The sequence below is a fragment of the Marmota monax genome, unplaced genomic scaffold (assembly GCF_021218885.2).
Source record: "Marmota monax isolate L192 unplaced genomic scaffold, Marmota_monax_Labrador192_F-V1.1 WCK01_AAM20220418_F8-fsc00060, whole genome shotgun sequence".
NCBI lineage: Eukaryota > Metazoa > Chordata > Mammalia > Rodentia > Sciuridae > Marmota > Marmota monax.
In genome coordinates this window covers 267,863-294,953 of record NW_026692826.1, presented here as the reverse complement: position 1 = coordinate 294,953, position 27,091 = coordinate 267,863, and the positions used below count along the sequence as shown (strand labels likewise).

Here is a 27,091-nt window from a genome sequence, read left to right as displayed (position 1 = left end):
CCATTGTGTATATATACCACATTTTTTAAATCCCATTCATCTATTGAAGGGCATCTAAGTTGGCTCCACAGTTTAGCTATTGTGAATTGTGCTGCTATAAACAATGATGTGGCTGTGTCCCTGTAGTATGCTGTTTTTAAGTCTTTTGGGTATAGACCCAGGAGAGGGATTGCTGGGTCAAATGGTGTAGAGATTTATTTGTAATTTTTAATTCATCCTCTTTCAAGTCATGTGAAACATTGATTTTTTAAATTAATATAAACCTAGAGAGATAATAAATTCTAATAAAAACTTTGAAATCATGAAGGGATATGAAAATAGTCTGGCATGAAAATACCATTGAGGATGCATGTTACCATGGGATAGCAAGAACAAATGGGGCTGTAATTGTACGCATCTTATCCATTAAGGGCAGGTAGCAAGTTTCCATCCAGAACAAACTCTACTAGTTCCAATTACTGTCCAAAAGGCAGTCTGAGATGTTGAAAGATGCTGGAATCTTTGTGGATACCTTAACGATGTAAGTGGGTAGAGTCAGCAGAAACCACACTTTCATTAATTACACAAAGAATGTTTGATAGATTTAATTGGATATTATATGGCTACCTTATCTCTTTGATGATTATTTTATTTTAAATTGTTTTTACTAAGAGATTTTAAAACAAAACATTCAACTTAAAAATTACCAGAACTCTTCCAAAGAAGGAAATGCATGGTAACTTGAAAGTGGCATTACGAGTTGTTTTTCCATATTGCATGTCAAGTTTCTTCATTTTTTCATGCTGTAACTAATGTAATATGAAGAGCATTTATTCTGAACTGTTCCTTTTTTTCCACTTGGAAAGCAACTTTCAAAATTTTAGAGAGACACACACTTACTTAGTTTATATCTTTATGTATAGATTGTTATATAATCTATACATGACAGAGAAGGAAAAGTTCCTTTATGTATTCTTTAAGGGTTTTGTTGCTGATAATTTCTAAAATACATAATTTAAATGTATCATCTTCTTTAAATGTGTTTCTCACAGTTGTCTTTTAAAATGCTTTATAAAAGTCATTAATGCTCATTTTTATAAATACACTCCATTTTTTCATATTATAATTTACCTTATCTATTTTGTTTCAAATTGTGTAGAATCTATTTGGTTATGTGTATGGCAGCATTTTTAAAAATTCAACAAACAATTTTAAACAAAATAATGAAAACCTGAACTTCAGTAAACTGTGCTTAGACTAATAATACATTTATTTCTGAAATTTTAATTAATTTGATACATAATACATGATAGATTATATTTAATAAACACAGCAAACATACACATTCACAAATATTTGCAAACAAATATACTTTCCATGTTTATATAAGCTCTTCTGGAAAAGACTGAACTGTGCTAGGGGCTTATTAGTGTTTTTTTAAAAAATATATAATTAGTTAATATCTAATTAATATATTTCTGATTAAGCTCTAAAAGTTTGTATTGTACAAACCATACCACTTAGTGGCTGTTATAAATGCTTAGTGAAAATTAGAAACTGCATTAAACTATGACTTATTATACATTTATAAAACATATTTAATGTTGGTATCCATTATTCTGTGTTTGAATTTTCATATTAATCCAGTAATTTAAATTGGTTTTCAAGTGAATTCTAAAGATGTTTGAAAATAATCTTCTACAAAGGGTGGAGCTTCTTTTACTCAATCAAGTAAATAAAATAACTTGTCTCTGTGTGTAATAAGCATGCCATTTGATATTAAAATAGGCCATCATAATCAAAACCAGAAGGCAGCTTCTAGAACAGAAGTTCACATACCCGAAATGTGCACAGCTATGTTCTATAAGGAGAAGAAAATCTCAGTAAGCCACTAACACCAAAAATGCCCCCAAAGAATTAGAACTGCTAAGCTGAGTCATATCCCTCAAACTCTCAAACTTTTCTGTCTTCCTAGACATTACTAATCTGAGAAAATGTGGTTCTCTTTACTCCAAAACCCCTGGAATCCTACTGCCACTCCTGCTGCTGCTGCTGCTGTAAAGAAACAGTGGGCAGGAATCACTTTAAAGTGTGGTTTGGGCACTGAAATGCTTCTACATGTGCTAGCTATGGTGAGATTCTGCCTCTGTGGTTCAGAATTTCTTAGGACGATTCTTCTTTCTCATTCCTCTAGTAGCTGGAGCTGGGGTACCTCAAAAAATCTTCCCTTTCTGACAAGAATAGAAATTTAGAGTCACTAAATCAGGACACTCAGAGAAAACACAGAACATCTTTGCAATCTCTATCCCCACTGTATAGTTGATGTGTCCTCTGAATATGTGAGTGAATGAAATGACCTCTTTAAAGAAGGAAACAGATCACATTGGCTAAAATGTGTTACAAGCTCCTGTAACATATTAAATAAACATCCTCCTTAAATACCCAAAACAAGAGGACAGATACAACTCTACTGGCCTTTAGTCCACTTTCATTTCTTTTTTATTTGTAAGATTGTCCACACTTAAATGACACCTTGCTGAAACCAATTCCACAAGTAGCTGAATAATGGAAATTTAAACCAGAATTTATACTATTTGCTATAGAGTACATGCTGGAAGCACTTTACTTGCTATTTTTCCAGTAAGGAAGAACTTCCAAAAGGCCTTTGCCACAGCCTTCATTGTTCTTCTATGTATCTCTAGCTGAAGATCATTTTATCATTATTATATACTCACTATTCAATTTTCACTTGGAGAAACTAAGAAGAGTTAGTGGTATCACACGACGGTATATGAGGGTCCAACCACAGGCACCACACACAGGCACCACAGACAGCTGATCCAAGTGTGAGCCTGGGCAGCCCCTGAGGGAGTCACAGTCTGGTCAGTGAACCCTGTCCTATCACCATACAAGTGTTATGGTGCTGTGTCGGCAAGGATTTTGCTTTTAACTTCTTAAGCATAATTGTAATTGCATTTTTAAAATAAATTAACATTAAATGAAAAAGGAACTATAATCCCTAAATATTTCTTAAAGACACAGAGATGGCTATGTAAAATGAAATATGTAAAATTCAAAAGTATAAACAGTACTTCCTAATATTCCATACAAATAAAATAATGTATAGAATGATGAATTTCTGGTTACTAGCATGACTCAATTTTTCCCTTCATTGCAACTGATGATTGTCCTACATACACTAATGTGCTTTTTTCTCTGCACCTAATAACAACTTAGTTTTAAAGACAAACTTCCTAACACCACACAGCAAAACAATATAGTCTTCACTTACCTACAGGAGACATTTCGGGAACTCCTGCTGTGTAAGGCCCATCCAAAAACTTGGGTTCATTATCATTGATATCCTGGATTTTGATGACAAACTCTGATTCGGGCTCCACGGGTTTGTTGGTGAGCCTGTCCAGCGCTTGAGCTCGGAGAGTGTAGTAGGCCTGCTCCTCGCGATCCAGTCTCTTGGTAGCATGAATGTCCCCAGTGTTCTCATCAATAATGAAAATGGAACTTGCCCCTTCGCCTGACAAGATGTATTTGATGGAACCATCTCCTTTATCAACATCAGAGTGAAGCTGGTGAAAAATTCATGTGAGATGAGATTAACTTACAAGAGAGTCAGCGATATGGAGATATGTAAAAATAATTCTTATGTCAGGCAGCTGTACATGAAATTTTATTGTTCTTGGAAAGATAAGCTGAACGCTTATTGTGCACAGCAGAAAGGCTATTAGAATGTGTCATCTTGCACTTGAGAGCAAGACAATTTCATTTCTTCCTGTAAACAGTCTCATTTCCAAAGGTATTTTATAGCATTCCCACAGAACTTGTTGTAGTGTTATTTTTTATTTGATCTGTCCTTGCCAGTTTTAGCCATCTTCTTTGAACACAGCAGACATTCAGTAAACATGTATAACTGGTTGATCCCTATTCCAAGCAAAGAGATTTTTCTAGAGAACATTGGTCAATTCAATTCTAATGCATCATTTAATATGCTTTTTAGAAAACCCCACATTCTTTATGGGTTCCTGTCTCCCTTCCTAACCCCACACCCACACACACCCCTTTCCATGATTAACCAACGTGGATGGATGTCCAGTTACTAAATCTGTCTCCAAATCCTGTTCTGTATTTTAGAATTTGAAGCTTAAAAAAAAATTACACTGCTCTCTAAAGTAGGAATTTTAAATCAATACGTGCATGGGACTTCAACTAAAACCTTTCTTGAAATACCAAGAACTGCATTAGATTTGCATGATTAACCCCGGCCTTGGCAGCAGGGGCAGCACCTACTGATTTGCATTTTCTATCTGAAACTGTCCCTGCTGTATGTCGGAACATTATGTTCAACAGAGGAACCTTAGGAAACTCAGAAATAATTACACATTTTCCTGAACTCCATAACCTGAGAAACACACTACTCAATCTGTCATTTCAACAATCTTTCATCTCCTAACTGCCATCATCCAGGACTTTTGTTAATATGAATGTAAAAACCCGATTTACCAAATAACAAGGCTTTTCAGTGCCCTACAGACTACATTTGCATTTTTCAAAAGATGAGGTTCTAAAAATATAAAATATGGAAAACCACTTAGGCAAGTGTGGGCACATTTTCTTCCCTGGTATCCATGCAAGACACAGATTTTGGCACCATGGATCTCTGTGACTTTCCCACTCCACAGTAACTGTTGTATTTATACTCTGCTTCAGGATACTTAAATACCCGATTTATCCCTTGGTTTCTGTGATTTTGAGTCAGAACTAAATAATAAAATAATAAGTTTCTGTCAAGAGTTATAACTTCTCAGGGTGAAGTCATCTGGTGAATTGCCGTGCAAAGTATCTGCCTGACATAGAGGGTAGGCATATTCTTGAAGTGCTGTGAATTAACTTCCTTAAGTCTTTCTCAGGATTACTATTATATATGTGTCTTTCTCCAATTTAAGAAGAAAGAAACATGAGAATTGTTATAGATTGGGTCATGAGAACTTAACTAGGTGTCAGTCTCTGTTCTTACTATTCTTTGTATAGTATAACATGATCCTTACTATTCTTTGTATAGTATAACATGGAAAAGAGAGGGACATCAAATTCTGTTATGGTTTGGATGTGAGATAGATGTCCCCCCAAAGCTCATGCATGAGACAATGTAAGAAGGTTTAGAGGAAAAATGATTGGGCTATGAGAGCCTTAACTCAATCAGTGAATTAATCCCCTGTGGGATTAACTGAGTAGTCACTGGGTAGGATGTGGCTGAAGGAGGTAGGTCCTTAAGGATGTGCCCTTGGGGTATATATTTTGTATCTGGCAAGTGGAGTCTCTCTGTGCTTTCTGATCATCATGTGAGCTCCTTCCCTTCTCTACACTCTTCTGCCATGATGTTCTGCCTCATCTTGAGCCCTGAGAAATGCAGCGAGCTGTCTATGGACTGAAAACTCTGAAACTATAAGCCCTCAAATAAGCTTTTCCTCTTCTACAATTATTCTGGCCAGGTCTTTTAGTCATAGCAGTAAAAAAGCTCATAGAACAAATACCATGTCCCTGACATGCCCTATTCCATTCCCAAAACTCTAATCAAGTCAAGAGGACAGTGAATGTGGACCCAGGATGGAATGTCCTATTAGTATTATCTAAGGGATACTAAGGAATGTGCACTGGGAATCTGGAAGCAGATATCATCTGTGAGAAGTGTTTTTTTCTAAAGTTATCCTAAAGGCAATTGCTCCTTGGAATGCTGGTCAAATAAACAAAATTAACCATGTCATCAATTCATACATACATTAGACTGTAAAGGTCCTCCCTCCGTAGTAGTGACAGGAGTCAGAGCACTACCCATGTAGCTGGTGGTTACAGGTGGCCGTAGCTGGTAGCCTGTTAGGTGTCAATAAACTCTGTGTTCCCCATGCCATCTCGGGGTACTGTCTTCGATCTCTCAGCAACATATCCCACAGCCAGCCCAAGAGCTGCTGTGGACAGCACAGCATTTCATTTAATATTCAAAACTACCCACACGATGCTACTTATAGATTTGGAAAAGCTAAGGACATTGCCTGGGCTCATCTAGCCAGCTTTCTCCCAGCACCGGGATTATGAAAATGGGCAGGCTCATACAAGGTCCAAGTCACCACTCGCTACAATGAACTTCTGTCTGAGAGGTAGACTGTTGCCCTGCGTGGCAAGGACATCAAGACTCTCTGCAAAGAGGAACTTAAGGACAGGGATCCTGCAGCCAGCTCACCTGATCACTCTCATACTGGTTTCCATCAACACACTTTTTGACTTACCAGAGGAGTCCTTTCTTGCACTAGGTAAACAACAGTAAATGCAACAACCCACAGCAGCATAAGTGAGTCCTCAGACAAGTGTGGAAGACAGACAAATTATTTTTAAGTTGATATGAACGTGTTCCACAACTCAGTCTCAACACCATTCTCCTAACACTGCCCCCATCTCGGCTCCTGCATCGCTGGTGACTCTCCAGTGGCTATTGATAATGGCAGTGTGAAACCTCAGGGGACATCCAGATGACTGTAGGAATATTAGTAATACATCTTCAATCAAAGTTTCTCTACATCTCTATATCACGTTCAGGAATCCCACTCATAGAACCAGTCTTTAGGATTCATTAAATAATTCCTGTCAAACGATTGCTGTCTTCATAGCAGGGTGATATAATGCCCCTGTGGTTTTCCAGGTATGGGACACCCCCCAGAAATTATTTTAAATATAAAGCACACCTTAATACTGTATATGAGCTTCACCCCAGACTCTCAGGTGGCATTTTTGGATGATGGTGGTATTGGTTGATCTCCACTACTGACACAGAAGAAGTAGAAGCTTCATACTGCTTATTTCACCTCTCATTCAAGGATCACATAACTTTTCTATTACTTACCCTGCTCTAACACACACACACACACACACACACACACACACACACACACCACAAATCCTTTTCCAGGTGCCCTCAACTTTACCTTTTCCCCATCACTGACAATTTTTTCCCAGCTGGTTCAATCACTAGGCTAGTAATCACTGCCAAAATTCACAAGCAGAAAATTGCTTGGAGTCTAAATTCTGTCCTTGCAAGGTGAATGCAAGCATCTGTGGTTACAAGTGATGACCAACTTTGGAATGTTAAAATGGATGCATGGTTACCGGATATACTCAGACAGTTCATCTGTGGGACTATGACCATCCGACTACTCTTAATAGGTGGAATCAATCCATGTTGCTAGTGAAAAGCTGCTCTCTCCCCTTGATGAAGAAGAATGCTTACCAAAGAAGAAAAGTGTAGTAACTCAGAAATAGCAATGAGATTTTTAAGCTAACTCAGGTGTTCCCATAGAGGCACACACATACATACACACACACACAAACACCACACACCTTACACATCTTTGTCAATATCAGCTATTACAAACAAAACTGAAACGTGTAACTCCACAAGGTAAAAACTTATGAACAGGAAAACAAAAATCTATAGTCCCATAATACGTAAATGAATGAATAAACTAATGAAAAGCACAACCCCAAACAAATATTTGGACTCTATTTGGAGCAGAGTGAGACCCACAATATTATACGTTTTTCACATGCAGATAGTTTTGTAAATGTTATCCTGAACTTAGTCTACAAAATAACCAAAAACCAAAAACCAAACAAACAAGCAAACAAAAAAAACAAAAAACTCCACTCCTCTACTCATTAATCATCAGACAAAACTCAGCTTTCCTAAATTCTCTGAAAAATATTTGTTGTGACTCCAAAATAAATATTTTTATAATATAGTAACATTTTTTTTCCAAAATGAATCAACAATTGAGGACCACAGAACCACTCAGTTGAGTCGACCTCATGATAAGGCAGCAGACAAGCGGAGGTGGAGACACAACTGGTGTGTGACTCTGACATGTCACTGTAAGCACTGTGAACAGTGAAATGCAGGAATATCAAACCGGGTTGGACTCTCACAATCTATACAGGAAGGAATGCAGAGGAACCTTTATATGTGGCTTCAAATGTCTTTCCTAATAATCCACAAAGGTTACATCTCCTCCTACTTGACAGAGAACTCCTCCCCGTTTTCTCCACTATATTTGGTCCTTTATTCATTCTCTCTGAGCTAAGGTCCTAGTTCAATACTTTGAAAACTGACAATTGGCCTATTAGAAAAGTTATCAATTATCCTCTACTCTTAATGACTCACATTGTCTAGGCTGTCATAACACTTGTAAGAAAATATTTTCCTTAAATATAACGATATTCTATAATGTCCTTCATCGAATATGCTTTTTAAAAATATCAATAGTATCTTCATTGATGAGTAACAAAACATGATACTGAGGTATGACAGCAACTCACAGTTGCTCCTGAGGTTGGCTCAAGAGGACTTTTGGGGGTGGACCAGAACATGGGCCTGACAGGGGGGCTGCACAGGGGTCCTGCCCCTTGGGTCTGCCCATTTCAGGGAGCATCTGTTGCAGTGTTTAGGATCATTTTAGAACTTGTGGGAAGCAAATATTTGCTGAGAAACTAGTTGTTTGGGGGTTATTACAAAGTAACTGGACCATTTGATCTCTTGATCTTCATTCTTTTGGATTTTGAGCATACTCATCAAATATGCTTAACTGCTCCTGTGGTCAATGGGTTTCTAAGCATGGAACCCAACCTCCTGGACACCATCTCTCTAGCCCGGCTTGTCCACCACATCTCCCAGTGCATTCTTTGCTCCAAGCCTCTTGGACTAGTCCCCACGGCCTGAGCATATCAACCATGTGCATCCTTTCCAACACATACCCCTCGTTGTCTGGCCCACTCGCTGATATCCAATTCAGCCAAATACAAGTTCCTTCTCACTGAAGCTTTACAATCCAATCTTTTTATAGCACCTCGTTTGAATTTCTGTGACAGAATTCATTTAATTATGCTTCGTATAGCAAGTCTTAACTTTAGTTGTTTTCATAGCAAATTCCTTCCATAATTTATAAACTCCTTAAGAATTATCCTTTTTATCATCACATTCCACCTTCTCCATAAACAGTGTGCTGGTATTAAATCTGGTAAGTCTATAATCCACTTTGTAAGATGGTAATTGTTGATTTATTTCAATTTCTAACACTTAGTGTTTTAATACTGCTAGGTAAAACAAAGCAAAAATAAATAAATAAATAAATAAATAAAATCAAAACATCCTATATCTCTAAATGGTTCCCCTTAATCCTCTAAACTGCCTAGATGGAGCTCAGAGACCTGGTGCTGTATTCTCATAGTCACACTTGCGTGCTGTGTTTCACATTGACAAGGCTACATTCCCCAGGAGGCAGAGCCCTCATGGAGAAAGACTTGTGTTCTCATTCCTCTGTTTTTCCAGCTCTTATACAACCCACACACACACACACACACACACACACACACACACACACCCTACATACAAAGACATTGAAAGATACATGCATGTCCTTGGATGCCAGACTCTCCATGCCCTTCATTTTACCCAACGTTTATTTTGGAATTTTTGATTTTAAAACCAACACCAAAAAATACAGCACTACACTGCTGCTCTCATTATTTTCTTATATCTCTTTAATCAAATATAGGCTGATATAAATGACCTGGCGTAGCACTTTTTAGTCCATTTGCTAAAGAAAATCTGAAAATGGGAAATCTTCCTCAGTCTACCAGACTGAGGTAAACCATCAATTGAATAAATTAATACAGCGTCTTGCTAACTTGCCCAGACTCACTTGGAACTTGCAAAATCTAGCCTCAAAACTGCCATCCTCCTGCTTTAGGCTCCTAAGTTACTGGGATTCCACGTGTGCACCAAGGTTTCCAGCAATTATTTGAGTCTTTACTCTTAGTCTCCTTCTCTTCAAAGAAAGAGGTAAATACATTTACCGTTGGACTTCCACTAAACAATTGTGATTACTACTTAAGATAGTATGACAGAATGTAATTCATAAAAAATAAATTATTATAATATTGAAATTTTAAAATTTTTAAAATATTTTTTGCCTTTTGAAAACATTCTCAATTTTCATGTCACAAAGAACAATCCTGGTGGTAAGATGAAAGTATTGGAAAAGGATCACACTTAAAAAATTTTTGACTCTAAAAATAAAACTACATTAGAGTGTAGGCTCTGTCATTCTCCTCTATGACCTATGGATGACAAGGGTGGCAATAATTAGTTTTGCATTCATTTTTTCTTTAAGTGAGCATTGGAATAAGAAAAATACACACTATATAAATAAAGCTTTGCGCTTCTGGTGTATTTGTGGACAAAAATTGAGTAATAATATCAGAACAAAAATTAGTCCACTGAGCAATAACTTGATCAGTCTGAGAAAGGTTTATATTAAACATATCAGCCAAGGCATCTAAATTGAAAGTTCTGCCATACTTTCACTGATTACAGGTTATTGATCCTTAAAGTTTAAAAGTGTATTCCACATGTTAAAACCTGTTTAACTTACTTTTTTCAAACTTTTACAAGATTATCATCACAAGCAAAGAAGGTGGATATAAGGAGTAATTGGCAGAAATGAAATTGCTCAAATATACACATTACATACCAGTTTTCTTTTCTCATTATGCCTTTAATAAATATTTTCCACATGCCACTGGATGCCTTGTAATTATCAAGCTGCTGAGGAAATAATGCAGATGAAAACAAGTGTAGGAAGCATTTGTTTCCGGCTGAAGTGTTCCTAATTTATAATCATCATTGTGGTCCAGGATAATGGAACACCATTTACTTGTGAAGCATCTTTGATGAAGATGTATGGTTTCAGAAGCTTAGATATTAATTATTATACAGCATAAAAATGAACAGAAGTATGATTGAGGAAATGCATTGGTAATAAAAAATTGTCAAGAAAATTTCATTTCCCCCTTCTTTTTTTCAAAACCAACAATAAATAAAAAGGAAGAACTATTCAAATTGTTCTCATTCTCAGAAAAAAGTTCATAGTAATTCAGTTGTGGTAGGTATTCAGACTAGGGTAGCAGTCATTCATGTAGCAGAACAGTACAACTTCAAGGTCACTTACCAAGGAGCGGCAGGTATAACTTGACACTACACTCTGCTCCTTCCTGTGCTGTCTTGATCATCCTCAAAGCCCAATTTATTCACCTGTTATAGATCCATATCTGTAAATGTACACTTGAGCTTGGATACTGAAGTGAGAATAAAATGAAATAATGCCTTTGGAAGTACCTTTGTGAAATGAAACCTTCTATCCATATTTATAAGCTTACACATAGTGGTACAATAGATTTATCTGGATTCCTTACAGAAAACGATCTTGCTTTTGTCTGAAAAGGTTGCACATCTGTGCCCCTGGCAGGCTTGCTCAGGGCGGAACATTCAGACCAAGAGACAGAAACTCAGAAAAGCATTTACCTCCCTGAAGGAAACTCTATAGCACTGATCTCACCCGATCTCTGCCTCCTGTCTACAAGCCATATGCAGCATGTCCACCTGGCCTCAAAAGTCTGCCTGGAGTCAAATCCCAAAGGACAAAATAGAGCCTAGGCCTCCTGCTCACACCATGTGATTGGGAAACTCTACCTTGCTACTTCAGAGCTCCTGGGCAGCACCTGACCTTAGTGATAAATTCCAAGAAATGCACCCAAATCAAGTCCCTGGAACATCTAAGTCACCTCCCCGCCCCCGCCCAAGGGAATAACTGTTAATTTTATCTTTGAAAATGGGCAGGTGGAGCAGAAAACCTTCATTGAAAGGCTACGCAGCACCACTGAAAGTGCTGTCTGAGGACAGCATCATTTGCCCAAGTGGAAATGATCAGAAATTGAAGGGAGTAGCTTAGCACCTGTTAAGCAATTTCAAAGAACTCAAGGTCTGCTAAACCCCAAACCAATAATGAAAATCACAGGGATTGATTTTTTTTATCTTAGCAATTCATTTTCATTGCATTTTACATTATTAGAAGGTCACAATGAAGTGTCCTCTGTATTCTCAAAAAAAATGTAAACATGAAAAAAAAAATAAAAATCTACCAACAACAGAAAATTTGACCCTTTCTCAAAAATCAATGAGCAGCATTGGGCCACTACATAAACCTTATCTGAAAATTAATTTGAATGCTTCTAGGCAATAATCCTCTAATACTCTTTTCCTGTCATAGCATCAGAAATAAACTAGAAGACGCTTGACACAGGAAGCAGAAGATAGTCTGCAGAGGGCATCTGTAAGACCTTCACAGAGGTCTCCTACCTGACCCTGTGGAGAAGACAGACACTCACATCTTGCAGAGAGCAGTGGAACAATGTGCTTGCCGTATATTTCCTGTCTTTTACATCACATTTTCTTGTGCGTTAGAAAATAGAAATGGTAATAGTGCAATGGAAACATAATTTTGGAATCTGCATTTTGGGAAGAAAACTTAAACACTTGTGTAATCTAAAGAAAGAATTCTCTCAAGGAACTTTCAATTCTACCATAAGGATAAACTGGTCCAATCTGACCTAATTGATGCCAACATGTGGGCAAAGGGCCTGAAGAGCCTTCTCAACTCTACAGCTCCACAGAAGATCAGCCATGCCCTCTGCTGCCTGCTGGACTTCCTCACCTGCCCATGCTTACCTCCTCCTCTTCTCCCTCACAAGTGCTTGTTCCAGAATGCATCCCAATAAATTCCCAAAGGCAATTCCTTGCCTTGGAGTCAGTTTCCTGTGGAAATTGCCCAGCAATGTGCACACACTGAGTGACTGATTAGTTCAGAGTCTCTCTGGGCACACCCACACCAAACTCTCTCTTTCAGAGGATGGTGACTGAGAGCAACATTTATATAATTTGGTTAGAGGTGTGTGGATCAGAGCAGCAGCAGCTAACATAGGCACCGCAGGGTGGCAAAACTCATAACAGTCACTACCCCAGGCAGACTGCTGATATTCCTTTCAGTAGACACCTGATATATTGCAATTTTACACATGTTCCCAAATGTTTTCTTATAGAGAAACTTCACCCTGTAAAGGAACCAATCCCAAGAGTGGGGGAGGATTCTCTGTGGTGCTTATCATTCAGAAATAGGAAAAAGCAAAATTGCCTTAGCTCAGTGAACCCAGGGATCCACCTTCATGAATTACCCCTCAGGTCTGCACCCCCAGGCTGAGCATTTTATGTCACGGGGCATGATGCTCATATTATTTCTGGGCCTTTGGAAATAATGTATTCTGAATATTTTTAATATGTAAAAGTTCCCTGGGTCAAACCATGATATACTCAAGATAAGAACTTCTGGCCTAAAAGAAGAAAACAAAAACACAGGGTATCTCAGAAAATGTTCCTCCACTGTACTGCTAAGATCATTTTGAAAAACAGAGAAGTAGGTTTATTAACTCGGTCTTCTGACTTCTGGCAACAATGTGCTGAGAAGGTGCAAATTTTAAAAGCATATTTCAGAAAATCTCTGGCATAATTTCAATGAACATCAAAGCTTCCTAAATGAAATGTAAACCTGGTTCACATGCCAGGGACCCTTGGTGGGGGTCTCATCTAAAAGATGGCAGGTGTAGTAAGACCATATTTCCTAGGTCATCCAAGGTGACCTAGGAAGACCTGAGAGGCACTTTTCCTCTAAACAAATTATAAGAATAAATGGCAACAGTCTTTCCTGAACCCTTTTAGCCCCAAATTTCTGCAACTACACTGACCTCAATTTCCTGCTTTTTTGCACATTAACAATTTTGATAGCGGTCTTTCATTCCCTAAGGATAGAATTTTCTATAAACCAATGTAATAAATGTACTAAAGCAACAGGAAGAAAAAAGGAGAAAGATAGTGGGGTGGAATGGTTAGGCAACAACCACCATGGAACAAAGTCAACAATTAAGTCAATGCAAGCATGGATATTGTAAAAATAAAATTGTTATAATAGACATGGGACGATACCATTGGGTTTCCTGGGAGAAACTGGCTATGGGTTTCCTGCCTTTGCATACATACTTCTGGACATTAACAGAAGTCCACTAGTACCCACTAGAGAAGTGGCTACATCACAGTACAGAGGAACAAGTTGAGGGAGAATGAAAAACATTGTTGTTGATTAAGATTAAGTTTTGCAAAATTGCATTTAACTTTTCAACTGATAAAATTCTGTCAGAGTCTGAAAATGTAATAGATTTTATTATTTTCTTCATAGACATATTTATTTAATTGTAAGGCCCTTACCCCTTCTTTCCAAATGAGTACCAAACATTCGAGTTCTAATCTGCTTTCCTTTAATCCACAATACTGGGATTCAAGGTGAGTAAAACAAACATAATCACAGTCACTTAGGAGACAGAATAATCATGAAAGCATCATGTCTATATTATATAATGTGACACACCATGAGAATCAAACAACTAGGGTCTTATGCCCCATGCTATCCAGTGATGTACAGCCTGAGGCTGTCACCCACAAACACAGGTGAATGGTATTATCCACTCAGTTGATAAACACATGCTCAGATCCTCACACATACTGTGAGTTATAGGAACTGCATAGGACACAGGCCGTGGGTGGGGTGCTAAGTTCCAGTTTATGGTATTGATTTAGTATAAAATAACTTCTAAAATTATAGTACAGGATTTGCATAGTCATGACAGCTTGGGAAAATCATGAGTGTCTTAGAAAATGTTCAGAATATTCTATCCTCAGGAAATCCTAAAGATGCATGTTGTAAGATTCCTTTCTTGATTTCAAAATGTCAGCTTCATAAGGACTTGGGAAAGAAAGGCATTTATTTCTGGGCCTTTGGAAATGAGGATCTGTGTTGGCAATTTGGTTAACATAATTCAACAGAAGAAATTAGCTTCTGATTTAAAAATCTAGGTCAAGAACAAAATATCTTTAAAGGGCATGTCAATATAATATGTTACCTAAACACACAAGAGTCAGGACAAGTACACCTACTGAAAAGGCCATATTATGAAAGGTACTTACTTATAATTTAGCTCATATCTTACACGGAAATCTAATTAGGACCACTTACAAAAGTACACACTAAGAAAACCCATATTCTTTCTCTGAAATTTACAATAACATACATTTTCTCTCTACTTCATCCTATCGCTTTATGGATAGGTGGTTTAGATATACTATTCTATTTCAACTTGAACTACCCCAAACTCCTTTTTGGTAGTGTAGGGATGATAATGGTTTCCTGGTAGAGTCCTGCCATAGAGGGCTATTAATACAGAGAAATTTTCCTGGAGGGCATGAGTAAGGGCAGGTGCTTCCACTGCTGTTATAAGTGTTGCTTCCATTAAGTAAAACATCATTTGCTGTGTACAAAAAAGGTGTCAACTGATTCACCTATTTTTTACATTGCTTATGATTATAAAAAACTGTTACTGAATGGGCATGTGTTATAATATGTCACATATACAATGTAATGCTGAGAGCCATAGCCAAGTAGGAATGACGCATGGCATTTTTGGTTGAAAGGTGACCCTGCTCAGGGATTAGGGTGGCTCCAGGTTTAGGGTGGATCCTGCTGGGAATAGGGCGTATCCTGCTGCCTCAGGCGCCTGCTCCTTGAGTTCCCAGTTGAGTTCTCCCAGGGTTCTGGGGTTCTGAGAGAATTGGTACCAGAGCCCGGTGGAGGGAGTGTATTTTTTTTCCCAGAACGTGCGTGTAGAGTGCGGGTGAGAGTTTGGGAATAAAGAGTTGCTGTTTCAATCTACAAGGCTTTGTGGTGGCTCGGTTATTTTGTGCCCAGACAGACTGCTGCAATGTAATAATCATTATAGCTGTTTAACCCTGGATAATACTGTATGAAATTATCACAGAAAATTTCCCTGCCTACTTGATCAAGTCTGAATTGAAATATGACCCCTACTGCTTAAAAAATGGAGTTCCTCTATTGCTTTCTTTAACTTCATAGTTCTTTTTCTGTATATTGACAATGCTTATCTAATGTTCATATCACTTTTATGTGACTGGTTAATAGTAACATCTAATAATTATTGACTATAAATACATGTCAGGCACTGTGATGAAGAGGCTTCTTATTCTTTTAATCAACTTCTAAGGTAGGCATGACTGTCCTTATATTGTACATGGAAAAAATAGGATTTAAGAGGAATTGGGTTTTTCCCCAATCTCTTAATAACTTCTAAGACCTCAATTTAGGTCTTGCCAACAAGGCTGTATTTTTCACCATATTAACCTGGGTACTCCCATTCCTTCTCCCACCATGTCTCCTAAGAGATAACCTGGAATATCTTGCATTCTTGCTCCTACATATGAAAATACTCAACAGTTAGTAAAGCAAAGCATGAACTGAGCTACTACATTTGTAGGATTTTGCGTCTGATGCTTCTTTGACCTCCACGCAATCATTTGCCAATTCTCAATGTTTCACTGTCCACCAACTCCATGCCTCTCTGTCTCCCCTTCACCTATCACTGACCTGAATCATCGTTTATTTATTTCAGACATAGATTGGCAGCATAGCAATGTGTGCTTCACAAGAAACTTGGAGGTCTTTAACGGGTGTTCCATCAGGAACATCTGTAACACACAGTGTCACAAGCTTTTCATACACTTCTCTTTCACAACCACAATAATTCTATCCCTCTCAAGCTCTAAATCATGGACTGTTCCTTACTATATTCCATACTAAAGAGCAGCTTGGTATTTCATGCACCCAATGGTATGAGCTCATTGGCTGTAATGTGCACCATATTATTATATATGGCAGTGAAAGAAAGAACAGAGTCCTGTGTATTATAATTTGAAATGTCATTCAAACAGCTATTCTGCTTACTTAGGGTAAAGTGTGGTAAAAGATGCAATGCATAACTGATAGAATGTGCTATTTTTTTTTTTTTTTGGTTCTTATCTCCTATTTCTGTCCCTAGTACTTCCCTACTCTTCCACATTCCCACTTTTGCCCCAAGAATTCAACAGGTATGGCAAAGTGACAACACAATGCCCAGGGCTTCCCTACAATCACATCTAACAGATTCCTTACTGTAATTATTCATGCTTCATATTTATCTAAAATAAAAATGAAGAAGAAATAAAAGTGTAAAGAATATACAGAGCAATAAATATTACACGTTGCTCAAAGAAACATGACAATTGTTTCAATAAATACTAGCATTTTGTTTAGCACCATGACTGCATGTGTTTTCTTCAGAACATCTTTTCAGATTATGTTCTTCTTATTTTCTTTACAAAATCTTATCTCCATTGCAATCACACTGAGTCTTAACTACTTTGGTGATAAGTATAATGTGATGAGTTGTACGCCATTTATCATTATCACCGTGAACAGAAACAAAAAACCTTGGCTACTTATAGCCTGGGTTGCAACAGTGTAGTTTACAGTCTTTTTGTGCAATGAGAAATATTTCTGTTTTTAATGAAATGTAAGTAAGTGTATTCCTTGGTATTCTTTATAGGCCTATTTCTGTAGAAGAAATGTTTGTGGAATGGAGAGTGAGACACCCACACATGTCAAACGAATACTCAGCTCATAGAAGATGATTGTTAAATCCTTCAGCAGGGGCTGGGGTTGTGGTTCAGCGGTAGAGTGCTCACCTCGCATGCGCAAGGCCTTGGGTTCGATCCTCAGCATCACATACAAATCATAAAAATAAATAAATAATAAAGTTAAAAAATTGTTAAAAAAATCCTTCAGCACAAGTAAAGGGCTGTGTTCTTTCTTTCACTGTAGTATATAATAATATGGTGCACATTACAGCCAATGAGCCCATACCAGTGAGAGAGAGAGAGAGAGACAGACAAGACAGACATGAAACGGGTGCTCTAGAATAAAGGTAAAGGAAAAGCAACCTTTAAATCTTCAAGGTAGCATATCAGAGGTGGAATGGCCAAGGACAAAATAGGCTTTTGCTAAGGGAAACAGTATATTGCATTCTCGGATGCTGTCCTTATATTTAATAATGCTTTTTAAAATATTGCAAAATGCTTGATGTGATCGGATTTTCTTATGGAAATCCAGGGAGTGAGTTGTGATGCAGGTGGAATAGTTTTTAAAGTTTAATATCTAAATGGAGTATAAACAAATTAGCGTGCTTGGAAGGATAAACTTATTCAGTCAAATGTCATGTGATTAAAAGGCAGAGCAACATTTTAAAACAAAAACTCGAAGAGAAATAGATGAAGGACTAGGAGGATTGGAGAATATAACCACAAGGGTGGAAGGGAACTGAACTAGTTGCGATGATTCTCTAATCATTCCGTCATATTACAAATACATTAGGAAACTAGAGATGTGATTTATTGAGCAGATTCCAGAACAAACATCAAACTACTATATACATCTTATCATGTAACATGGCTGTTAAGAATTCTTTAAGACATTTTCCACATCTGTGAAGAACAGAAAGCAGTTCTTGACATAGCCCTACTGCACTGCCATGTTACCGGGGTGATTCAAGCAGTGAGAGGCACAGGATGTTTGTCACCAGACTGAACAGAGAGTGGCCCAGGGAGTGGAGAACGTGGTCTGGAGCCAGGGTGCTCAGGGGCTAAGGTGGGGTGCTCCTGGTAGTTAGCTAAGCTTTCTCTCAGCTTACTTTTTCATATGTAGAGCAAACTCATGAGAATAAGGTCCCTTCAACTTCAAAGATTAAGAGACTCTAAGAGAACATGGCTTGCAAACCACATAATAGTAAATAAGAGGTGATTTTCATAATGTTGGTTCTGTTAGTTGAAGAACATCATATAAAAAGGAATGCTTCCAGATCAAACTATTTTACTAATTTGAACATAGAAATACATGAAAAGATGTAGCTCTTTAGATTCATAATATTGAAATATATATACAAATATGCATATGTACATATATACAGACACATATACAAACACCCAGGCATGCACACTTAAACGTTTCATGTTTCAAATATGTACAAGTGTCATTCATAGTATTCAGATTAAATCCTTTTTAAAATATTAAAAATGTATAGAAAAGTCATTTCATGAGACCATAAATGAAAGTCCTTTAGTCAAATAATTGGAATTTCTTATGTCTGTATGTCTAAATAATATACTATTACATGCACAGTGACTGACAGTCCATACTCCATACCTCATTGGTGCCTGTTCAACTCACTGATGCCCTTTCAGAAACAGCCCATAGCAACAAGTTTCCTACACACTCCTAAGACTATTTAATGCAAGTTTCTAAAATGGCATTTCTGACTGCTTGAGTGGACAGGAAAAGAGAAGAAAGAAGAGAGAGAGAACATACAAACCAGTATATGGTAGGTAATTTGCTCTTATTTTTCACTCCCACACCTAAGATGCCAGTTCTCCATGGAGAGGCGTCAAATATTACATGCTCACCACCAGCCAGGTTCGATTACTTGTTTTCCCACCTCCTCCCATATTTAGAGGTTTGAATAGTCCATGGATGCACATCTCTGTATGGATATCCCTCAGGACACTTCAAATTCAACAGGATCAAATTGCCAGTCAAACAATGTCTCCTACCCAGAGCCACAAACATTGGCTTTATCATTGGCTGTGTGGAGGCTACCTTGGCTGAGCCTGTGATCACAACAAGTAACAAGAGACAACCTCCTTCCCCCTCCACAAGCTCTCCCAACATACTCACATCCACATTTAATTGTTAAACATCTCACAACTACTCCATTTTTCAAATAATTTTAATTCTTCTTATCCTTTTATCCTCATCCCATTACCGTATTTCATGGAGAATTGGGTTTCAGCACCTAGTCATACCCCTTCAATAACAGAAGGCACGAGAAACCTGGCAAGCACCCTGAACTCTCATGACAGGCAGGCCCTTGCCTCATGGCTCCTTCTGATCCTCTTTTGTATATTCTTTGTTACCTGAATCCTTACAGACCACTAAACAAATTATATTTCTATGTCTCCATGGCTTTACATGAGCTTCTTTCTGGCATAAGAATACTCCTACCTCCTGTCCTATGTGTTGAGGGGACACTTGTTCATCCTTCAAGGATCACTGAAATATTATCTTTTCTTTAAAGTATCCCCTCGTGTCCCCAAACCCGGCTTGATGCTCTTTTCTTAATCACATACTGCACATTTATAAAACCCACTATCAGGCAATGTGAGGATTATTTTTGTTTTCTCATTGTTTTGGAAGAACAAGAACATCTCTTTGCATAGAATTCATGATATGTCATCATAAATTATGGCATCATAATACCATACTTTCATACCACTACAGATACTAATTGGTGTCTTTCTTGTACTTCCTTTATCCTATGTTTGATTCAACCAGGCAAACTGAGTTAGGTACAGGTCAAATCTAAACAATAGAATAGGGAAGAACTATTCAGCACATATCATTAGTGAGAACTTGGACTCTCACTAACTGGCTAAAAATATATGGGGGCTTCCACTTGTGAACATAGGGACATCTCCACTCCCCTTTCTGCCCATCGAGGACACAGAGAAGTAGCATTCAGGATGCTATGCTCTGGATTGTCTGGGCAGTGGCCAAAAGGTCTATCTGGTTCTTGACATGGTGTCTTCAGAAAGCTAGAGTAACCACTGACTGGAGCTTTGTTTATTAGTTGAAATAAAGCAGCAGATGGTCCCCACAACCTCTAAGCTGCAAATGTTACCCAAAACATACCTGCTCACACTACCCAGCCTGCTTCAGCTACCATCACGAACATTACACATAACCTGACAGTTAGGCTTTCCTTCTTTCCTCCATTCCCCTTCTCTCCTCCTTTCCCCTTCCTTCCACACAAACCTCCTTCTTCCTGTTTTCTCCATTGAACTGATGCCCTAGTCGCCTGTATGGCCCCCAGCAGCAGCTATAGGAGCAATAGAAGCAACAATTTAAAGCAGCTGATAACCTGCTTCCATCACAGTTTAATAATCCTTCTTACACCTATGAATTTCTAAATGCATGTTGTATAATTAAATAAATTTAAGACATTAGATAAAATATTTTACCAGAAAAAAGCTCTTTATACATATGTAAAATCTCTACTAAAATTTTTAAAATACACAATTTTTATATTTTGCAAGTGCTTTATGCCTGACTTTCAGCCTGCATGTGTCAGTAAATGTTGCTAATTATTATGACCCTTAATTTGTTTTGGTTCAAACACCATAAAAATGTGACAATCTTTGTCAGAAATAATGAGTTTTCATCGATGGTCATGAAACCAAAGAAATCATCTGACCCAGAGAGTTATCACCCTTAAAACTCTCATTTTACAAGATCATTTGAACAAGAACCCAATCCCATCACGGACATTATATTAATATATTCAATTAAACATTTTCAGGGTAGATTTATTACTTTCTAGGCAGAGATGGATTTATTCTGAAGCTAATGCAGTTTATGGTGTAGAGCCTCATACTTTAATGGGTCATTTCTAAGACCCAGAAACTAAGGGGGAGGTGGTAGGCTTAAGCAGTATAATCATGATTTTATAAAATATTCAAAAGAATTTTCATATATTCAAAGCTATAGAAACCACACATTTTACATCAGTCAGAGGCCTCACAAACGCATCTCTGTCTCTGATTATCACTTTATATGTTAGGTATGCTTCTGATTTCATATGTCATACAGACTGGCTTAAAGTATTTCCTTATTTTCCATTAAAAAAAATCAGGCAATTCACTGTAGAAACAGTAGCTGAATATGTGTTAAATGTTACAGTGGAAACTGCACATTACCAATTTGTGTTATACCTACACTAATGGACAGCTTTAACTCTGCTGAACTGCCACCATGACTCCTACTCAAGTGACATCTCAGGGCCATGGCAGGGACTCTACATACCAATCAACATACAAGAAACACAATGGTGCAGTGAACACTACAGGTGTTTATAATATACTTAATATAATATACTTAATATAATTTAAGATTTAATCTATTAGGATAACATATTTCTTAAAAATTGTGTCACTATACTTATGATTACAAACTTTATTTCCTGTATTGAAAAGTTTAATTTTGTAGTAATTTTGTTTTATTCTCTTGTATAGAAAGAAACTCCTTCTAAATGAAAGTATTTTACAAAATGTTCACACTTTTTTCTTAAACAACATCAAAACCAGATGCCTCAGCCCAGCTGGCTGGGCAAAATAACTGGGGGGTGACAAGGAACTTGTGTAGATTGATACAGCAGGAATGGGAGCCATTTATTGTAGGACAACAGAGGTATTTATATATTCCACACAGCTTATCTTAATTAACATAAAATAGATACAGCAGTCAACCAATAAGGAATTTCTACACTTAATGGCTTGCTGGCGTTACTTCATAAATCACTCCCTCTGTCAAAATGCCAGGCGCCCTCCAGACTTGTTTATAGACTCTAACATTTGCTAGGCGCCATCCTGACTTGTTTACAGACTCTAACAACCAAAATATAGTTAATATGTACTTCCAACACAATGTATTCAATGAGGTATAAAATTTTAATGCCACTAGAAAAATAACACATAATAGTTTGGAAAAAAAGTATCTAATGTTGGTTCCTAAACATCATTAGATAGTTTTTTCCATTGACTTTGTCATTTCGGTTCTTTTTCTCCCCAAGAATTTTGAATTGTCTGCTATCTTGCATAAAGTTGTTTTATATGGCTGGCTGAGAATTCATCCCTAATATACCTCTACCAATGAATGATCTGAGTTAGAGAATATGATTGTTGAATGAAAACATTTTGCCTCAACTATGGCCCAATTAATTCCATGCTTCCATTTAAAAAAGACATACTTTTACACAAAACATTATCTTCTCCATCATATTATCAGTATAATCTAAGGAGATGACCTAGGTTTCATTCTTTCTTTTATAGAAGACTATATTTATTTATGTGAGAAGTTAATCATAAAATGCATATTTTACATGCCACGTTACATATGCTTGCTTCATATACAGCATGGTTCTCTAACAATCAGTTTCATAAAAATTACATTGGAAGCCACATACTGGATTCAACCAAATCTTAATTAAATGTATTGCTTTCCAAGTGGGCTGTTACAATAAATTAACCAAGATCTAGTTAACTGATGATCAATCCAAAACCACTGATCAAACTTGCAGTTGTTGCACAATTTTCCCCTATCTACTGAGCACTTTTTTCCAGAGGGGAGTAATGATGGCTTATAAGGATATTATTCAAAACAAGACAGTACAGCGAGGGCACATTAGAAAAGCAAATACAGACAGAATTTAGTAATAAGAAGTCAAAAGATGCTACACCGGACTTCTTTACACATGTTGTTGATGTTGTACAATACATTAAGTTCTAAGCATTCTGATTAAAAACAAGAATAATGACAGAATTTTGAAGATATAAAGACTAACCGTTAAGATTTAGGACAATAATTCCTGAAATCAATTGCCTAATCACTTTTACCAACAAACTCATAAAATAATACTGTGGAATGGAATTGATGAGGCTATTGGTAACATCTCTACAGCACACACATAAATGTATTTATATACTTCATTTTCTTATAGCATATTTTGATAGCACTTTAGCATATTTGAATGGCACTTCATTAATGGGAATTATAATGGGTCATAAAATTCACCCGCTTATTGATCTTTGCCTCCCAACTCTGGACCACTCCTCACTTCAAACCAGACTCATTGATCTTTGATTTCCTCAAACATAATAGGCAATTCCTGCCTTAGAGTCTCCATTTCCTCTGCCTAGAATTCCCATTTCCCTGTGCCAACTCTCTTCAGGTCTGCACCTCCCTCTAGACTTTTTAAAAATACCATTTGAAGTGAGCTTACCAGGCTTTTGCGAACTGTTAATTACACGATATACAAGTATTTATTACTCCCTTGATTTTTATTTGTTTTCACCAGTGTCTCCCACTAAATGTCAAATTCTTTGCATCCTTGGAGTCCCTATTCATCATTGGTTTCAACTATGATGGCTGATCCTTAACTGGCCCTAGTCAGGGTGTCCATCAGCAAAGCCAGACTGTCAATATATGGCATCAGGCACTTGTGAACACTGCAAACTCAGTGCTCCTCAAAGTGCTTCTCCAGTCCCATCAAGGTCCTCACAATTTCTAAAGACATTCTTACATCACTGACTTTTCCACAGAAAAGATTGGTGGCACTTGGGGATTTGTTACTGCAAGTACCTGACTGAATTTGGTATTCATCAGCTTAACTTAGGACATAATGACCAATGACAAAACCTAACTCAATTTCTACAAGAAACATGGTTCCCACGCAACTGTGCTTCATATTGTACCTGCAATGAGTTGAAAACCTTGATTTGTTTTTAGTAAATGTGCTGGATTATCAGTGATATTTTAGAATTCTGCAGAATTTTCAGCTATCAATATAATTGGCTCAAAACTATCTTCCTGATAATTCATTTTCATCAATTTGAGTTTTCTTTTATCTTGTTTGTTTTATCTTTTATTTTTAATTTGGGGGATTGATTTCCTAATACCTGGATGTTAAAGTGCTCATGGTCCAAATGTGACTCACCACTACTCTGTTTGCTAGACAGATACAGTTAATCTTCATTACTCTTGGATTCTCTATTTGAGGAATCACCTGTTCAATAAAATGCATTTGTCCATGGCCATTTGAGAACTTCCACGGAGTAGGAAATGAGCATCCTGCTTCACACATTCCCAGGTAAGGTGAGCAAGGCTCTTCTTTCAGCTCTCTCACCATAAACAATTATCCTTTTTGAAGTCTCAGTGACACATTTTTCTTTTTATTTGCTTTTTGTTCTTGGTTTTGCTGTGTTAAATGGCCCCCAGGTGTACCCCAAAATTCTGTCGATTGCACTTCAGCACAAAAAGGCTGTGATACACCTTGGGGAGAAAACACAGTGCTAAATCAGCTTTGTGACTTCAATATTGACAAAGGAGCAATCTATACTAAATCAGCCGTCCTTAAGCAGCAATGAGAATAGAAGAGGCTAAGGGTTGGTGAGTTCACTGAAACCTTTGGACTGGAGGCTCATGGGAATCTAACCCTGTACTTTCCTGGAATTTCAGATTTAATGTGACCCACTTCAGGGTGCACAGTGTCTTCACAGAATAATTCCATATACAATGGGAGTCAACACCACATTACCACTCCCTCACCCAACAGAAAATTCAGATCAAATTTAACACTAGTGTTACCCCTGTTCCCCTCTGCTAAAAGTAAAAAATCAACCCACAGGGTAAAAGACAGCAAACCCATTTGCACTATTTATTAGACAACTACTTAGGTGTGATGAAAGAACAGCCAGGAAAAAAAAAAAAAAAAGATAGATGAAAGAAAAAGGAAGTGTGGAAGGGCAATTGAAAATGAGTTTGAATTGGATATATTCTGTTTTGTTTCTTGCTTTCTGATAACATCATCTTTTAAAATTGTCTAAAATGTTGACTTATAAGCACAACATCATTTCTTTCCTCAGGTAAAATGGCCCCCAGTTCGCACTAAAAAGCCACATTTAAGTACATAAAATGTTCATAATAAAAAGAGTTTTATACATTTTCACATATTTGTATATAATGCATCTGTGTTATGTGGTCACATTATATTTGTGCTCTTTTTAATTTTTTTTAGTTGTAGATGGCCAGTATACCTTTATTTTATCTGTTTATTTTTATGTGTTGCTGAGGATCGAATCCATCACCTCACACATGCTAGGCAAGCACTCTGCCGCTGAGCTACAGCCCCTATATTTGTGCTCTTTAAAATATAAAATTTAAAGGGAATCTGAGTCAGGGGCTGGGGAGGAAAATCCTCTTACCGCTCCTCTGCCAAAAAGCCAGGGTGAGAGTGGGGCAAATAAGGCAGTTTAGGGGGCAGAATATGAGGAGAAACTTCATAACTCAGTGTCAGTCCTGTGCTTGTGCCTCCCTGAAAGAGAGAGCTTCTTAAGAATGGGCTTCCTAGGGTATAAAACTTCAGGTTCTCATTCTCAGACTCATACCAGTTTTGATGGAAAAAAAAAAAAAACAATTGTGTTTATCCCTGAGGAAATAATAAATTCAGTTTCATCTTTGCAGTTTTTCATGTTTTGGTTTTGTAAGTTAGCCCATCATTTCATATAATTCTGTCAACTCAGGGTCATATGCTTTTGAGAAATATTGTGGTCCTAGTTCTTGATGAAAAATTATGAAAAAGACACTTAGGTACAATTGTCATTTTGTTGTAGATTAGAATAAAGTAAAACAAAGCAAAACCCATTTAGTTCTTGAAAAATACACATTAGCGTTACTCACTGGCTCATTATGCCACTCAGTAAGGAATAATCAGGGCTGAGACAAGTGTGAGGCCAGAATGCAGCTTCTCTAAGTAGACTTTGTCACAAAGGCCAGCCAAGGTGACAGTTGCAATGACTATATTGTAATATATGCTTTAGTTACACTTTGGTAAATACTAGTGATGCAGGAGAGAACCACACACTCACTAGCATTCTCACTCTGGAGACAGCAGAGTGTACGGGAAAAGGGAATCACGTGAGTGGGTGGTGAATGTCTTGTAATGTGGGAATACACATTTTCTCCATTCAACCCAATGTTTCTATTTAGATGCTAAAACACAATGCATCATTTGGATGGCAATAATGGCTGCAAAGACAAAGAACTCTGCTTGGTTCTTGTAGGATGGCCCTACTACAGAGATCATATAACAAGTTTACTAAACTTTGAGTGGGACCAACATTCCTTTCTTCAAACAACCTTGAAGATTTTCATAAAAAAAAAATATAAAGAACTTGCTCTAAACTCATGAGGTTTCCATATGGATACAATCCGTTAACATGATTATTTTTCTACATAAACAAAGGGCCTGGGCTTGTAGCACAGTGGTAGAATACTTGTCTTGCATGTGCAAGGCACTGAGTTTGATCCTCAGCCCCACATAAAAATAAAATAAAGGTATAGAATCCATCTACAACATATATATATATGTATATATATATATAGTAATGTGGGAATATATATGTTAATATATATATTTTATATATATATATATATACGTTGTGTTATATATATATACATATGTTGTGATATATATATATATATATATATATATATATATGTTGTTATATATATAAAACAACAAATACTCAGAATTACCTTCATTTTTAATCCTGTAGAAT

At 37.2% G+C, this 27,091-nt stretch overlaps 1 protein-coding gene across 1 annotated transcript in view; it reads right to left on the bottom strand.

Moving 5' to 3' along the window:
* Positions 1–27,091, bottom strand: part of Cdh7 (cadherin 7) — a 126,924-nt gene that overhangs the window by 73,344 nt on the left and 26,489 nt on the right. Inside the window, exon 3 of the mRNA XM_046448630.2 lies at positions 3,272–3,566. Within this exon, the coding sequence (XP_046304586.1) occupies positions 3,272–3,566 (295 nt within the window). The remainder of the gene's footprint in view (positions 1–3,271; positions 3,567–27,091) is intronic.